Genomic DNA, 17,515 nt, shown 5'->3' with positions numbered 1-17,515 from the left:
CGAACAGTTTATGGGAAGAAAGAAGGAATCCAAGACGTCATCATCATCATCATCATCATCATTTATTTTCCTTGAGGGCCCGTGGGGCATTATACGAGGGGGTGGCAATAGAACAAAAACAAATAGAACAGAACGTGCCCATCATCACATAAAATGGCAGAGTTACAAATAAAACACCACGCTGTACAACAAAAAAAAAAAAAAAAAAAAAAAAACGTGGTGGGATTTTTGAAGATATAAATCTGCGACGGGAACGCCACGGAAACCGTTATGAAATGTGATACGCGCTTCAGAGGACAATCTGTAAGAAGAGCGGCGAATTGAGAAGAAAGAACAACGTTCTAAAGGCACCCCAACGGGAATCGGACCCAGAACCCGACGATATTGTGAGATCAACATTCTATACTACTGTATGCCAGTTAGCTAGAGAGCTGTTTTTGTCTGTACTACAGCGGTATGTACTAACTGTTCGAACAGTTTATGGGAAGAAAGAAGGAATCCAAGACGTCATCATCATCATCATCATCATCATTTATTTTCCTTGAGGGCCCGTGGGGCATTATACAAGGGGGTGGCAATAGAACAAAAACAAATAGAACAGAACGTGCCCATCATCACATAAAAAATGGCAGAGTTACAAATAAAACACCACGCTGTACAACAAAAAAAAAAAAAAAAAAAAAAAAACGTGGTGGGATGTTTGAAGATATAAATCTGCGACGGGAACGCCACGGAAACCGTTATGAAATGTGATACGCGCTTCAGAGGACAATCTGTAAGAAGAGCGGCGAATTGAGAAGAAAGAACAACGTTCTAAAGGCACCCCAACGGGAATCGGACCCAGAACCCGACGATATTGTGAGATCAACATTCTATACTACTGTATGCCAGTTAGCTAGAGAGCTGTTTTTGTCTGTACTACAGCGGTATGTACTAACTGTTCGAACAGTTTATGGGAAGAAAGAAGGAATCCAAGACGTCATCATCATCATCATCATCATCATTTATTTTCCTTGAGGGCCCGTGGGGCATTATACGAGGGGGTGGCAATAGAACAAAAACAAATAGAACAGAACGTGCCCATCATCACATAAAATGGCAGAGTTACAAATAAAACACCACGCTGTACAACAAAAAAAAAAAAAAAAAAAAAAAAAAACGTGGTGGGATTTTTGAAGATATAAATCTGCGACGGGAACGCCACGGAAACCGTTATGAAATGTGATACGCGCTTCAGAGGACAATCTGTAAGAAGAGCGGCGAATTGAGAAGAAAGAACAACGTTCTCAAGGCACCCCAACGGGAATCGGACCCAGAACCCGACGATATTGTGAGATCAACATTCTATACTACTGTATGCCAGTTAGCTAGAGAGCTGTTTTTGTCTGTACTACAGCGGTATGTACTAACTGTTCGAACAGTTTATGGGAAGAAAGAAGGAATCCAAGACGTCATCATCATCATCATCATCATCATTTATTTTCCTTGAGGGCCCGTGGGGCATTATACAAGGGGGTGGCAATAGAACAAAAACAAATAGAACAGAACGTGCCCATCATCACATAAAATGGCAGAGTTACAAATAAAACACCACGCTGTACAACAAAAAAAAAAAAAAAAAAAAAAAAAAACGTGGTGGGATTTTTGAAGATATAAATCTGCGACGGGAACGCCACGGAAACCGTTATGAAATGTGATACGCGCTTCAGAGGACAATCTGTAAGAAGAGCGGCGAATTGAGAAGAAAGAACAACGTTCTCAAGGCACCCCAACGGGAATCGGACCCAGAACCCGACGATATTGTGAGATCAACATTCTATACTACTGTATGCCAGTTAGCTAGAGAGCTGTTTTTGTCTGTACTACAGCGGTATGTACTAACTGTTCGAACAGTTTATGGGAAGAAAGAAGGAATCCAAGACGTCATCAGCATCATCATCATCATCATTTATTTTCCTTGAGGGCCCGTGGGGCATTATACAAGGGGGTGGCAATAGAACAAAAACAAATAGAACAGAACGTGCCCATCATCACATAAAAAATGGCAGAGTTACAAATAAAACACCACGCTGTACAACAAAAAAAAAAAAAAAAAAAAAAAAACGTGGTGGGATTTTTGAAGATATAAATCTGCGACGGGAACGCCACGGAAACCGTTATGAAATGTGATACGCGCTTCAGAGGACAATCTGTAAGAAGAGCGGCGAATTGAGAAGAAAGAACAACGTTCTCAAGGCACCCCAACGGGAATCGGACCCAGAACCCGACGATATTGTGAGATCAACATTCTATACTACTGTATGCCAGTTAGCTAGAGAGCTGTTTTTGTCTGTACTACAGCGGTATGTACTAACTGTTCGAACAGTTTATGGGAAGAAAGAAGGAATCCAAGACGTCATCATCATCATCATCATCATCATTTATTTTCCTTGAGGGCCCGTGGGGCATTATACAAGGGGGTGGCAATAGAACAAAAACAAATAGAACAGAACGTGCCCATCATCACATAAAAAATGGCAGAGTTACAAATAAAACACCACGCTGTACAACAACAAAAAAAAAAAAAAAAAAAAAACGTGGTGGGATTTTTGAAGATATAAATCTGCGACGGGAACGCCACGGAAACCGTTATGAAATGTGATACGCGCTTCAGAGGACAATCTGTAAGAAGAGCGGCGAATTGAGAAGAAAGAACAACGTTCTCAAGGCACCCCAACGGGAATCGGACCCAGAACCCGACGATATTGTGAGATCAACATTCTATACTACTGTATGCCAGTTAGCTAGAGAGCTGTTTTTGTCTGTACTACAGCGGTATGTACTAACTGTTCGAACAGTTTATGGGAAGAAAGAAGGAATCCAAGACGTCATCAGCATCATCATCATCATCATTTATTTTCCTTGAGGGCCCGTGGGGCATTATACAAGGGGGTGGCAATAGAACAAAAACAAATAGAACAGAACGTGCCCATCATCACATAAAAAATGGCAGAGTTACAAATAAAACACCACGCTGTACAACAAAAAAAAAAAAAAAAAAAAAAAAAAACGTGGTGGGATTTTTGAAGATATAAATCTGCGACGGGAACGCCACGGAAACCGTTATGAAATGTGATACGCGCTTCAGAGGACAATCTGTAAGAAGAGCGGCGAATTGAGAAGAAAGAACAACGTTCTCAAGGCACCCCAACGGGAATCGGACCCAGAACCCGACGATATTGTGAGATCAACATTCTATACTACTGTATGCCAGTTAGCTAGAGAGCTGTTTTTGTCTGTACTACAGCGGTATGTACTAACTGTTCGAACAGTTTATGGGAAGAAAGAAGGAATCCAAGACGTCATCAGCATCATCATCATCATCATTTATTTTCCTTGAGGGCCCGTGGGGCATTATACAAGGGGGTGGCAATAGAACAAAAACAAATAGAACAGAACGTGCCCATCATCACATAAAAAATGGCAGAGTTACAAATAAAACACCACGCTGTACAACAACAAAAAAAAAAAAAAAAAAAAAAACGTGGTGGGATTTTTGAAGATATAAATCTGCGACGGGAACGCCACGGAAACCGTTATGAAATGTGATACGCGCTTCAGAGGACAATCTGTAAGAAGAGCGGCGAATTGAGAAGAAAGAACAACGTTCTCAAGGCACCCCAACGGGAATCGGACCCAGAACCCGACGATATTGTGAGATCAACATTCTATACTACTGTATGCCAGTTAGCTAGAGAGCTGTTTTTGTCTGTACTACAGCGGTATGTACTAACTGTTCGAACAGTTTATGGGAAGAAAGAAGGAATCCAAGACGTCATCATCATCATCATCATCATCATTTATTTTCCTTGAGGGCCCGTGGGGCATTATACAAGGGGGTGGCAATAGAACAAAAACAAATAGAACAGAACGTGCCCATCATCACATAAAAAATGGCAGAGTTACAAATAAAACACCACGCTGTACAACAAAAAAAAAAAAAAAAAAAAAAAAAACGTGGTGGGATTTTTGAAGATATAAATCTGCGACGGGAACGCCACGGAAACCGTTATGAAATGTGATACGCGCTTCAGAGGACAATCTGTAAGAAGAGCGGCGAATTGAGAAGAAAGAACAACGTTCTCAAGGCACCCCAACGGGAATCGGACCCAGAACCCGACGATATTGTGAGATCAACATTCTATACTACTGTATGCCAGTTAGCTAGAGAGCTGTTTTTGTCTGTACTACAGCGGTATGTACTAACTGTTCGAACAGTTTATGGGAAGAAAGAAGGAATCCAAGACGTCATCATCATCATCATCATCATCATTTATTTTCCTTGAGGGCCCGTGGGGCATTATACAAGGGGGTGGCAATAGAACAAAAACAAATAGAACAGAACGTGCCCATCATCACATAAAATGGCAGAGTTACAAATAAAACACCACGCTGTACAACAAAAAAAAAAAAAAAACGTGGTGGGATTTTTGAAGATATAAATCTGCGACGGGAACGCCACGGAAACCGTTATGAAATGTGATACGCGCTTCAGAGGGCAATCTGTAAGAAGAGCGGCGAATTGAGAAGAAAGAACAACGTTCTAAAGGCACCCCAACGGGAATCGGACCCAGAACCCGACGATATTGTGAGATCAACATTCTATACTACTGTATGCCAGTTAGCTAGAGAGCTGTTTTTGTCTGTACTACAGAGGTATGTACTAACTGTTCGAACAGTTTATGGGAAGAAAGAAAGAATCCAGGACGTCATCATCATCATCATCATTTATTTTCCTCGAGGGCCCGTGGGGCATTATACAAGGGGGTGGCAATAGAACAAAAACAAATAGAACATAACGTGCCCATCATCACATAAAAAATGGCAGAGTTACAAATAAAACACCACGCTGTACAACGACAACAACAACAAAAAAAAAATTACGGGAGCACTTTTAAAATTGCTTACGTGTAGGTGTGCGAAAGCGTTCATACACGCAGCACATTGCCACAAGCAGCGCACCCCGCTGTCGACGGCGAGGAGGACAGCGGGCAGCGCACCCGCTCCTTCGCGGCGGGAGATGACTGAAAGCAGAGCGTAGAACACGTGAGGAGCGGGAATTTCTGACCGTTCTGACTCCCCCTTCCCCTCCTCCTCCACCCCTCCGGGTCGGCTTAAGGCCACAGAGGCCTTAGGTTGCCTTAGGTGGGCTGCCCAACGAGCGCCACCCTTTCTTCAGTTGTTGGTTTTTCGCGGCGGTCACCAACAACGCCGGCTGCACTCCGTGGGCGTGGCATTAGTCGCTCGTTTTTCGCGGTCAAAGACAATGCCGGCGGCGCTCCATGGGAGAGTTAATGCTTTCGCATTAATAAAATAAAATAGCTGCAGTGCTTACCCCAGACTGGGACGAGTGCATCAAAAGCTCATTCTGTTAACCATATATATATATATTTTCTAACTTCTTTGCTATTCTAAGGTGGATCCTTGTGGCAGGTCGTTCGCCAAGACGGCGTGCGCTTTTTCGTTCAGACAAATACAGGGACGATTAAACAAGTTGAGATAAGAGAGCGATTGTCGGGCCTCCAAAATAGGCGACGCCTGGCCGAACAGGTTTCCAGAGAGGACGGGTCACATCTTTGAGACTCGATGAGAAGATAGCAGTCGTTTTCGGCGTTTTCAGCGCGCCAGCGCCCTGTCTCTGGCATTTGTCAGCCACGAGCGACAATATTGTCCACGAGTTCTTTTGTTCCTTAAAAAAAAAAAAAAAAAAAAAAAAAAAAACAACGTTTTCTTATTACAACGATATTACAGCGGTAGCTCCATGCGAGTGGTGCACTTTCGCGTTGTCGCGCCATCAACCGCGCTCCATATCGACGTGGGCCATCTTCGGCACTCCGCCAAAACATTCCATGGGCCGCTGATAACAAGATAACATGCACATTCAGTAAAACACTTCCCGCCGGGCAGCGTATTTGTAGGCGGTGGGCGATAGGCGGTATGGCAACGCCGCTCGCGCCCGACTGGCTGCTCCTCGAAGAGCACACTGCGTTGTCACACGCGGTTGCTGCGCCGGCCGGTAGGGGGCGTTGCGCGTGTATAATTAGTAGGATGCCTACATGCCTGTCTGTCTCAGGGTGAAGACATCCATTGTTGCCCTGAATGTGCCAGCGCGTGACGCTCTGGCGCACTCGGTGCGTGACTTGGGCCAAAGTTACACGCTCGAGCTGAGTGACACCCGGATTGCGCGCACTCCCAAAGACATAAAAACCCTATTGGGCGGAAAAATGGCTGAGATGTCACCACTCAAGCAAAAGCGCGCGTGTGTATGAAGGCAGTCTAATAATTAGAGCGCTTTTAAACCCCCGCCCCGTTGACGCTGCCTCGCGGTGAGCCTGCGGCGGCTCACTCACGCGCCCCAATGATACACACGCGGCGCAACGTCGCCGCGAAGTACGAGAGAGGGGGGGGGTAGGTTATGTGCCGACGCCATGTGCTGTGTGTGACGAGTCGTCACACACAGCGTCAACTTCGAATAGCAGCCGATCCGGCGCGAGCGGCTGTGCCAGGCTGCCTATCGCCCACCGTTTGCAAATACGCCGCCGGGCCATCTGGCAGTGCACTGGGAGGGATGCCCTTGTCACCCAGATCTTGTACGAACAACAATGCTCGGGAGATACGCAGATAAAACCGCCTTTGAATATTACGATGTATTCTCTATCAGAAAGCAAGGGGAAAGCGAGTGCATTAGTTCCCCGTCATTGCACCTGACAGATACGGGGCATTATTAATGCATTAGTATTAGTACCAACATGACAGGAAAAACGGAGATGGCAAAATTACTTTTCAAATGTAGTTAAATTACGTTACTTATTACTTTCCTCAGAAATACGCTAATGCAATTAAATTACATTACAAATTACCGCAGACTAAAAGCATCTTCCAGGCTAAGCGAAGACCATGTCATTGAGACATTCTCTGTGTCTGTTCCTTCTACTAAAAGTTCTTCCGATTTCTTCCACCGCAGTGTCAGTTGTAATACGACATGATTAGCTACCACCAGCTCGCCTGCACACTAACCGTCTTTTAACCGAAGACACAAAACAATAAAAAAGGGGGAAAAACAGACAAAACAAGCACAAGTCTCCATGAGACTTGAGCTTGTTTTGTTCATTTTTGATTTATCGTTCCGTGTCTCCGGTTATTATGGAAGATCTTCACCAGCTTGCCTGTGGTTTTAGCCTTTCTTCGAATAAAATCAATTACATTACATTACGATTTCTTTTGAAAAGTAATGAAATTACTTCGAATTTAATTTTAAATTTCTTCAGTCATTAATTCGTGCCAGTGGCGACAAAAGTGTTAAGCATAATGTGGAGCTTCTTATAGGAGCAATGCAACGATATTAAATTAGAATGTTTTTCACTTGACACGAGCTTACTGGCACACCTGGGACTCAAGGATACTCCCAAGCAACGCCACTGGCCAAGAAACTCCTTTGTTGCGGTGTAATTTCAAGGACAAGAGCGATCATTTTCATTCAATCTCTCCTTTGCAAAATTTGATGACGTAACGTGGGGATCGCATACACCCAAGCGACGATATTTGAATGCGGTTCATAGATTGGACCCGAGCATTGCGTGGGCACTCGACTTGGGCTCGTGATAATTGCTAGCTCGAGAAGCATTCGGGCAGTGACCCGTGTCCAATCGCTGCAACGACGACAACAGCCGAGCCATAACAATGTCTGGAATTCAGCGCGTGTCCTGTGCTTTGCCAACCCCGGCGCGTGGCTCTGATCAACACTGGCGGCATATAATCGGCTCCAGATCACGTGGCCGCTTCTTCTGGCTGCGAGTTGAGGGGGTGAACGCTGCTCGTTTTTCTTTATTTTTTTCTGTGACTTCTATTGGCGTGGGGTGAAAAACGAAAGCGTGTTTCATAGGTCATTAACGTTAGGGATCCGTTTTAAGCGGTATTTGCGCAAAGTACAAAAATTGTTGCATCGCTCCTTTAAGTTATGACAAAACAGACAGCTCACCGGTTTCGCTGTTCATTTAACGATGATATTGATCGGTTAATGGCTGATACGATCGCGTGATTATAATTTTAGAGAAGTCGTCCACCGCAGTTGGTCGGACCTTGGCAGCTCGTTTTCACGTGAAGGAGTAACGACTGTTGTGATATGTGCTAAACTGTCCCTTACGTGGCCTTTGGCTAACCGGATCTACCGTTCCCGAATGTTATTCGCGCAAGGTTGAGGGAATGCCTAAAGCTTCTTCCTTCTGACTCGGACGCAGTCGAATTGTTTTCGCTTAAGAGCGCTGGAAGACGCATTCCCGGTCATTCTTCACGAGGACTGTTGTTCCACAACACCGGAATAGCGCCAATTATCGCGCGTTGTCACGCAGGGGGGCCGAAATATTTTCTGGGGAGAAACACCACCAGAGTAGGAAAGCAGTTGCGGGTGCCTCCAGAAGTTTGTCCTTCCCAACGAACCAACGGCTATATCTGCGCGTTTGCTTGTTGAGCCTGCTTTGCTCGTTTTTTTGTCAATTCCAACTATCTTCCGTTCACCTCTGAGGTGATTGTGCGGTAGTAGCTATGCGTTCGTCGGACCAGTCAACCCTTTCATCACCTGACTTCGCTCTCTGCTTATCAAGTGGCAAAAGATCGACGCACGATTTCTTCAAAGAGCCCGCAGCTTCCACCGCACGGTCAGCTTAACGCCCGACGCGCAAAAATGAATCTTTCCTGGCAGAAGATTTCTCTTCTTTCCTCCGTTTTCCCCTCCAATTTTCTTTTCACTTTTTTTCGTCCTCCTCGCATGCTAAGCGCCTAAGCGGCTTATGCCCTCCGAAGCCTGAACAACGGGGAGTAGTCATACTGGCAGGAATCGAGCAACGGAAGGGGCTGTGGCTATCGTTTGACTCGGATCCGTAGATCGCTCTTCGGGCTATTCTGTGACGGGCTCGCGGGTTTCTTTTCCGGAAAGACCATGGACTCCTTTCATTCCTAACCTGACGGTACGATGGAAGCTACGTGGTCCTCGGACCAGTCCTATGTCTGTCTTCAGCCACGTGATTATGCTTCTATCCACACATACGCGAAGGATGGATGGTCAGGTGACGAAAGGGAGACGGTTCATTGGTCTGGCGAGAGCGTAACTTTCACAGCACTGTCAGCTCGACGGTAAACGGGGATTTTTAAAAAAAAATTTTTTATATGGCCTCTGGCGTTAAGTTGTGAAGTAGTGCGTCCTGCGTGAGGCATGCGTAGCACGAGACGCTCTCGTGCCCCGAGCGCTTGTGCACAACAGTTGAGACGCTTCACGCCACGCCCATTCAAGCAGAAATGTACCGGTAACTAAAGCCCCTTCATGTTTCAAAAGTAGCGCAAGGTGAGTCGATGCACGAGGCACGTGCAACGTGCAGCCCTTGGGAAGATCATGGTGGCACAGCGCAGCACTGAGCTGGATTGCAGACGCCATAGCCCCACCCCTGCCCGTTTCGGTCTGGATGAGCATCGTACCGGCGTGCGGTCGTGTATCACTACTGCGTGATGCACGTTAAAGACCCCAGGCTAGCGGCTGTACCGCACTGGCTAAATTGCTCATCTACAGCTGGGAGACTCGTCGCCCCTGTGAGGCAGACCAAGTTCTAGGCTGTATAAACACACACACAACCCAATTTTTTTTTTGCAGACGCCATGATTTTCCCAGAATAGAGGGGCTTTACCGGTAACAGAGCCGGTAACCTGACTACAGCGCCACTTTTTCCTCACGAAGCGACGGCACGTGGAAGTATACCCAAGAATGCGGAGCGCTCGGTACACCTGTCCCTATAGCCACCATGGTAACACCCCAGAAGAGAAGAAAACAACGACGAAGAAGCATGTTTGACGTGGCGGGCTCTGCCTTCGGTACTGGAGGACGCCAGGGACGCATCACGTGAGCCAATGCTAGCGCTTAACGTTTTCCCAGAATTACCCCCTCCCGCAACAGGCAATCAGTCAGTTCATAAAGCCGCAGTAGCGCCATTCGTATACAGAGCTGAAACTTTGGCATCTGGTTGTGACCTCTAGCACTACCTTTGGGCGGAGAATGAGCGTTCGGCGATGAATAGTTCATTTTTGCGGTGAAAAAGACCGTGTAAATTTTCTTTTGTGACACCCTGTACATCTCGTTCTCTTCGACTGTCCCTTGTACTTTCCGTTGGGGTTAGCGCATCTCGACGCATGAATTAGATTGCACGTGAATTCATTTCACTGTTGGTCTTTAGTTATGCTTACTGAGAAAAGCAAATTCGGTGGTGTGAAATGCGTGTTGCTGCTAGGTACGCGTGTGACGGCAAGATCTTTCATATTGACCTTTGATGCGACGTCAATGCAAGACATGTGCAACGTTATTAGATTAGCTCAGTTACGGAACTGACAATACACGTTGATTGCAGAAGCAAGCAGCGTGCCAGCATTCTCTCCTTATTCTATTGTACGTAAATAGAACAACCCTTCGTTGCAGACTATTGTAAATTGTGTATTTTCATACTTTAGAGCGTATTGCACTGCGTTCTGTGCAGTGTCTGCTTTAGGAGACAACTTTGAGCTCTCGATTGAACGACCAATGACCATTCTCAAGTTCAAATTAGTAGTCAGCGCACATATAGCGTCAGCGAATGTCTACTTTTTGTTTATTTCTTCTCAGCTATTAAAGAAAGAAAGAAGAAAGATCTTTCTAACGGCGCCAATACTCGTGACATGCAGGAGGCCATCACTGCTCATCGTGCTGTGGCTGTTCATCTCAGCTGTCGAAGCCCAGGTCAGCATCAAGCGTCCGATTCACCATACGGGTTAGTCTGCGTGCGCCATTCACTAATACCTTCAAGTAAATTTTTCATAACTGCTCCGAGAATACTATGTCCTATCGTGTCAGCAGCACCGTGAACCACGGTAATGTTCTGTTGCTGAAATTATTGATGCCTGCTTGTCGTGCGAGGTTACGCGTATCACTACAAGCCACAATCAGGCTGCTCATTCATCATACGAAAGACAGAGTCTACACACATGATGACATATGCGGACACGCATGTCTGAAGCATGTTTGGTTCGTGCATGCTTTGAACGTGTCTACAGACAGCCAATGTGACTGTCGTACAAGGAAGGCCTGAGACACCATGCTGTTGTGCCTATGTAGGGAATCGAGAGCCTTGTCAGGCTGTATTTCACAGCCTAGTTCCCTCCAGCTCCACCATCAATGTAGATGGAAATAAACAAATTATTATTATAACTTCGGCATCTGGTTCCGCCCTCTAGTACTGTATTTCGTTTCAGCTTCGGTCCAGACGCAGCCAAAGCTACAAGCGCGAGCTCCGGGCTTTCAGCATCCCTGCCAAGCACACGCGCTCGTGCAGTGCTAGCACTGTTCTGGGCCACATGCTCGCGCTTGTAGCATCGGATGCGTCTGGAACGAAGCTGAAACGAAGTATACATATGGGACCATAATGAGCATTCGGCGATCCAAAATTCAATTTCGTGGTGCAAAAAAAAACAAAAAAACAAAAAAAAAAACGTGCCCATTTTTCTGAATGTTCTGTTGTCGTTGTCTTTTTTTCTTTCTTTGGTACATGGTACCTTGACAGCGATGAGTTCCTGCCCGGAGAAGATCCAGCTGTGGCACTGCATGCGGCTCACTTGGGCAGCTCCTCCGTGCCACAGCAACTTCGACTGCGCCATGCCCTTTCCCTGCTGCACCACCTGGTGCCGCAACTTCTGCGCCAACGACTTCCGCTCCTAGGCGGGGAACTCTCGAAGCATGCGCTAGTGGAGCAACAAACTCCCACGCATCCTGCCGCAAAAAAAGAAAAATATCTACAACGACGAAAAAAAAAAAAAATCTACAAAGACGAAAACAACAATTTTTGGTGTGGGTCTCCTACTGCACAGCTCACTATATAGTCCTTTACACTTGAAGTCCGACCTCCGACCGGTGCTATACAATTTAATGAGACCAGTGGAACAGCGCCAAAAGTGCAGAGTCATTGTTGCTTTTGTGCGTTTGTTATCGGCGGCGCTAAACTAATCGGGCACAATGAATGCGCCGGGATCCTGGGCAGTTTTCTCTTCGTGATTGGTTAAGTCGATGATCGCAGATTCACAAAGACAACCGACACCATGATGAAGCATTTTTGGCGCTGTTCGATTGGTTCCATCAAACTGTATAGGGTCGGCCCAGGTCGTACTTGGAATGGAACGGAGTATACCACCCAACAGATTCATTGGAGCCTGCGCGATTTCGACGACGAATATTTACCCAGAACGTCGCACGATAGAAATAATAAAAATAAATGCAACCTGAAAAAATACCGCGCGAACGTTATCCGCTGGTGCACACAACAGAAGTGTGACAATTTTCTAACTGTTTGCTTGCTACCGGGTTTTCGTTTGTGCAAATGTAGTAAGGTGTTTATTTTTTTTTGTAAGTGAAAAAAAAAAACAAATGCTTGTGATGCCCAAAGTGTACTTCAATGATTTGTTTAAAATTACCCCACTGTAATTAATTCGATTACTACATTACAATATAACAAATGTAATGAACCGCATTAGGGATTATACCCACGCCGCGTGGTAAGATATAGACCGACACGCGGGCTTGACGTCACGGAGCTGCGGCGGCGCTGCGATCGCGTCGGAGCCGGGTAGTGTGGGCAGAGGGAGCACGTTTCGCATGGGCGTTATAGGATTTCAGCTTGCCGCGAAGCTTTGTTGTCGTTAATTACACCGAAGGGTACAAAAAAAAAAAAAAAATAACGGAGTGAGTTTCCACAAGTTCCCGGTAGACTCTGAAAGGCACAGAAGGTGGATCATGTCCGTGGATCGAAAAGAATGGTCGCCTCGCGCGAACGACCGTTTGTGCGGCAAGCACTTTCTTGAAGGCAAGTGCGGCTTCCTTTCAATCTCTGTCCCGAGGCTTGCTTATGTGCAGGGAAACCGTCGTCTGATCGAGACCACCCGGATTTTGTTCCCACGGTGTTCGCGCACAAAGCACAGGTCAAGCGCTCGTCGGAGGCTCGCTACGCCCGTGCTACCAGGCAGGAGGGGATCGGCAAACAGAAATAAACAGCGCGCAAAATTAGACAAGGACGAAAGGAAGGGGCGAACGACACAAGCGCTGAACTCACAACTAAACACTTATTGAAAAGAAAAACACCAACGAAGGAAACCGCACTATCGCTTCAGCACGTGTCAAGATATGCAATTTCTTTTTTGTGAAGAAAAACCGATGTTTGGTTGACGCATGCATCTTTCTCTTTATTTGTTATCGCATACGCTTCCAATAATTCTCTGGAAGTTTTCTCTGTGCCCCTCCCGATGATAATGATGTTGAATTTGGGCTGGCATTTACAGGCAGCACAATGCAGAGGCAAGTGACCCCCGGCGGTCGACCGGAGTGACCAGTCATGTTCACGTGGCCTGTCATTAATGCATCGGCCACTTTGGCCGATGCACACTCTTCCGCAGCTTAGTGGGATCTTGTAGACCACAGCAACCACACAATCAACATACTTGTTCCTGTGCTTTACTGCACATTGGCTCTTGCCCCCAGCCTTTGCCCCCAGCACTTGCTCCCAGCACTGGCTCCCAGCACTTGCCTCTTGCCCCCAGCACTTGCCAAAGCCCCAGTTGATTGGCCCTTGACCTCTCTTCATATCATACCTTGACTTGAAAACGTTGTATATAATCAGTTAATAAGTAAACTTCCACAGACCCACAGTCTGCTGGTTCCGCCGGCAGTGCGGAAACCGACTCAAAGAAATCGTAGGCCTCGAGAGACTTGTACGTCTGCACCGTATCGGCCGTGAACTGGCTTGGCGAAAAAACTAAATGAGCGACGACGTGAGCCGTCGACTTCGGTGGAAGCAACATCACGTCGCAAGTCTAGCAGTCTTGTTTTCGGCGTACGGATCCTCGAAGGCAACGCCGTCCACGCACAGTATGTTTCGATACCGCTGCCGTTTAGGCTCGGGTAGCCAGCTCAAATAGTCGGGCATAGCATACGACATACCCCGACATACGATGTCAGGAAATGCGACGCACAAATAAAGCTAGAAGCGTCCCTACAACGTCAACAACGAGCGCACGACGCACAACGCAATGGCGAAAACACGGAGAGCCGGGCCGCTTTTGCCCACACAGCTTCCGCGCATGCGCGGCCTTCCGGCCGTGTTGGTAAACAGAGCCGCTCCTCGTGTCGGTCTCTAATCGCATTTCGGTCGAATGACATTATCTGCTCGGTGAATGAGCGCGCGACGCTCGTAATCAGGGTCGCAATCGATGGAAATTCCATTTAGCCGCTTGGCAGGGGGTACGATTTACACAACTAATTTTATGACTTCGATTCGATTACACTTCGTTTATCACGACTTTATCGACACTGCACAACCTTCGTTTAATTTTCTTCGGAAAGCAAATAGACGTGGCGAACAAAGTAAAGCAAACGATCAATATCTTCGGTCATTGATGCCGAAGGTTTCTGACCACATAAAGTTGTGAAGACCAGATTTTGCAGTCAGACCACTATGTTGAGAGTACTCTCAAGTGTCATTCTAAACCCATAGTCTGCGACAGGTGAAGGGTTCAGGGGAAGCTTCTCCCACTTTTTTCCACTTTTGCAGAGCGGACGCTGGAACGCCTCCTCTCCAGCGTCCGCTCTGCGAAAGTAGGAGAGAGGTGGGAGGGGTTTCCCCTGAAACTCTTTACCTGGCATCCACTATAGTTAACCTGAGAATTGCCAGTACACTACGAGACAAACAAAAGGGCAAGAAAAATGCTTTTTCTGAGTGCGTAGCCGGGCGAGCTCGTGCAATATCAAAATAAATAAATCAGCTCGCAAAAATGAACAACAACACGAGGAAAAGTACGAGACACAAAAACAAAGCGGTGATTATCGACTGCATCTGTGCCTCGTTGCAATTCTGGTTTCCCCATCGGAACGCGCCAATCCCGTGTCTGCGGTGCCCCTCTGTCCCCGGACCTCACGTCAAAGAGCTCGGGTCCGGTGATAAGGCGGAGGGCGCAGACCCCAGCCGAGCTTATATTGCGAAATGGACAAAGGTCCCAGTACTGGCGCGAGAAGCCCTTTCAATTAAGAGCGGGAGTTCCTCCTCCATCGCTAATGAGAGGGCTGATTTCATTTAGCCGCTGACGTGCGGCAGGCTCAAGCCACGTGGGCGCAGGAGACGGCTCGGCGGAAAGATTCCCAATCAGCCTCGGCCAGGGAGAATTTTCTGGGAATCTGAAGAATGTAAAAAAATGCCCTCCCACGCACACACGCACGCGCACAGGCACATGCACACGCAAACGCACACGCAGACGCACACGCCCACACACGAAAAAAAAAATGTATTTTTTTCTTTCAGAAGTAAATTGCGCGTCACTGAACGCTCATTCTCCGCCCAAGTGTAACGTCAGTGGTAGGAACCAGGAGAAAAAGTTTAAGGACTAAACGGTACCTTATTCAAAAGTTCCAGGTTAGTTTAAAAAAAATTTCAACGGATGGCGGCCGACTGAATCCTCGAATAGACGGAACTAAATGGCACGCCAGTTGCCGAGTCATAACAGGCGCCATTTTACCGTACTAACAGCGGAACAAGACATTAACATCCTCGTTATGTCATACCCCATTCACCGAATAAACTATGGTAAATAAACGGAGAATGATTGCATGGATGGATGGTACTGGTCATGCCACTTGTATCGGCTTAATCGTAACAATGTGCGGAGCGTTAACTAGCGTGGAGAGATCTCTGGTTTTTATACCAGGACCAGGCGTATTTTTTTCAGTGGTGCACCAGTCACCTAGCTGTGTTTGGAGATTTGTGTTTAGAAAATGTCTTCCCTCGTTCCCCTTCTAAAAGAAGTCTTATCGTTATTCTTGTTCAGCTTGCTGCACCTTTGCTTTAATCGCATTAACAAGAAAGTCCTTTCTACATGTTGGGCGGAGCAGGACGTGCTTGAACGAGCGGTGCAACGCGCCCCTCAAGGTGGTCAAATAAAGACGCCTAGGTATTGATTCGAAGTGAAGGGTTCGTCCACGAACGATTCGACAACTCATCCGCGTAAAGGCCTGTTGCTGTCGGCCAGGGAGCGCTGCAGCATACACGAGACGCGACCACAAAAGAGGCGTCTCCACTATAGCGTCTGAGAAACGCGACCATTTAATGCTGACGTGAACTGGCGTCCCAGCGTCCCGTCATGCTTCCTCTACAGGCGTAAACTAGCGTCTGAGAGCGTCGTTCCACAGCGTCTGCTAATGGTTTATGCGCACTGACACAGGGTTTGAAAAGATGCAACGCTACGCACAGCGGAAAAAGCGATCTGGAAATATCTGATGTTGCTCGCCAGGGACGCTGTTCAAAACTTGAGAGCTACGTGTCTATGCTGTCCTGAAAAAAGATTCGCCATCTTTCCATGCATCTGACGACCTCAAAGCGGCGTGGCAATTGTGGCCGCGCTTCGTGGAACGCCGGATATGCCAACGTCGAGCTTATCGGCGACCGGAAAGTGGTGTTGCAACAACTCCCACGAGATGAATGCTCCCGGCTTGAATGGATTCCAGAGAAGCTAAACGTAGACGAACATTTGATTTCCAAGAAGCGGAGTTGCATATGGAGCATGTCTCAGATAAGACGAAAACAACTCTTTCAGCCTTCTTCGATTTAACTTTAATCTTGATCATTTATCGACAGACTAATAGATACGTATTCAGTATTGTCGACATGCTTAGAGGAATGTAAAACCTTTACCCCTCGTCCTCCCTCTTTTCCTGTTTCTTTTTCGTCAGGTTCCTGGATAGATCGCGTATGTTACAGAAAATTTTTCTAAAAACAAAAACAAAATTTATGTCGCAGGCACATCCTGAATTAGAAGCGATTTTGATGTTTCGGCACACCGATCTGAAATGTAAGCATGTTTCAGGACAGCCCTCAAAAACGCTGAACTTGAAAAAAAAATTCTAAATGTTTAGATTGGAGACATGTTCCAAAATGTTCACTTTCAAATGTTCCAAAACGAGCTTTCGCCGAAAATAAATTAGGGTAATATTTACTTCGTGACTGATTTTTAGAGGAGGAGTGATTCCGAACCGTGCTTCGTTTTCGGAACGTCGTCCTGAAATATAAGCGCCAACTATACTCGGCGTCGACCATTTCGTGCTACGTTGTCAAAGCTAGCCCAGCTTTCACATTGCTCCAGCTCTGTCAAAGCATGGCGGCACTCAGTTGGTCGAACGACGTTTTAGCGAACGCCGACTTTTCATAGAAGTACACTTTAGCGAATAATCGGCCGCCGCAAAGCGGCATTTAGACCAGTCTGGGGCGCCGCGAAGCGGGTGAGCGCAGCGCAAAAAAAAAGGGGGGGGGGGGGGCAATACGGGCTATCGTTATTCGCTGAAACGTCGATTGGCTCAAATGGCGTTGTTCGCTAAAAAGTCATTCGCTCATGTGACGTGGACCCATCAAAGCTACAGTTGCCCGAGCGCATGTAA

General features: G+C 46.7%; 1 protein-coding gene across 2 annotated transcripts in view; it reads left to right on the top strand.

Moving 5' to 3' along the window:
- The window catches only part of LOC8025523, an 82,379-nt gene extending 70,591 nt beyond the window's left edge, over nt 1–11,788 (top strand). Inside the window, exons 1-3 of one of the 2 annotated variants that reach the window (XM_040211562.1) lie at nt 9,776–9,925; nt 10,738–10,823; nt 11,613–11,788. In XM_040211562.1, coding sequence (XP_040067496.1) covers nt 9,828–9,925; nt 10,738–10,823; nt 11,613–11,767 — 339 coding nt within the window. In that variant the 5' untranslated portion in view covers nt 9,776–9,827 and the 3' untranslated portion in view covers nt 11,768–11,788. Of the gene's footprint in view, nt 1–9,775; nt 9,926–10,737; nt 10,824–11,612 lie in introns of those variants that run through there. The other variant, XR_005715642.1, reaches the window with a different exon arrangement.
- Nucleotides 11,789–17,515: the final 5,727 nt, after the last annotated feature.

The sequence above is a fragment of the Ixodes scapularis genome, unplaced genomic scaffold (genome assembly GCF_016920785.2).
Source record: "Ixodes scapularis isolate PalLabHiFi unplaced genomic scaffold, ASM1692078v2 PGA_scaffold8__174_contigs__length_109621045, whole genome shotgun sequence".
In the NCBI taxonomy this organism is placed as follows: domain Eukaryota; kingdom Metazoa; phylum Arthropoda; class Arachnida; order Ixodida; family Ixodidae; genus Ixodes; species Ixodes scapularis.
Note: the sequence above shows the minus strand (reverse complement) of the source record. Positions and strands in the feature narration are given on the sequence as shown.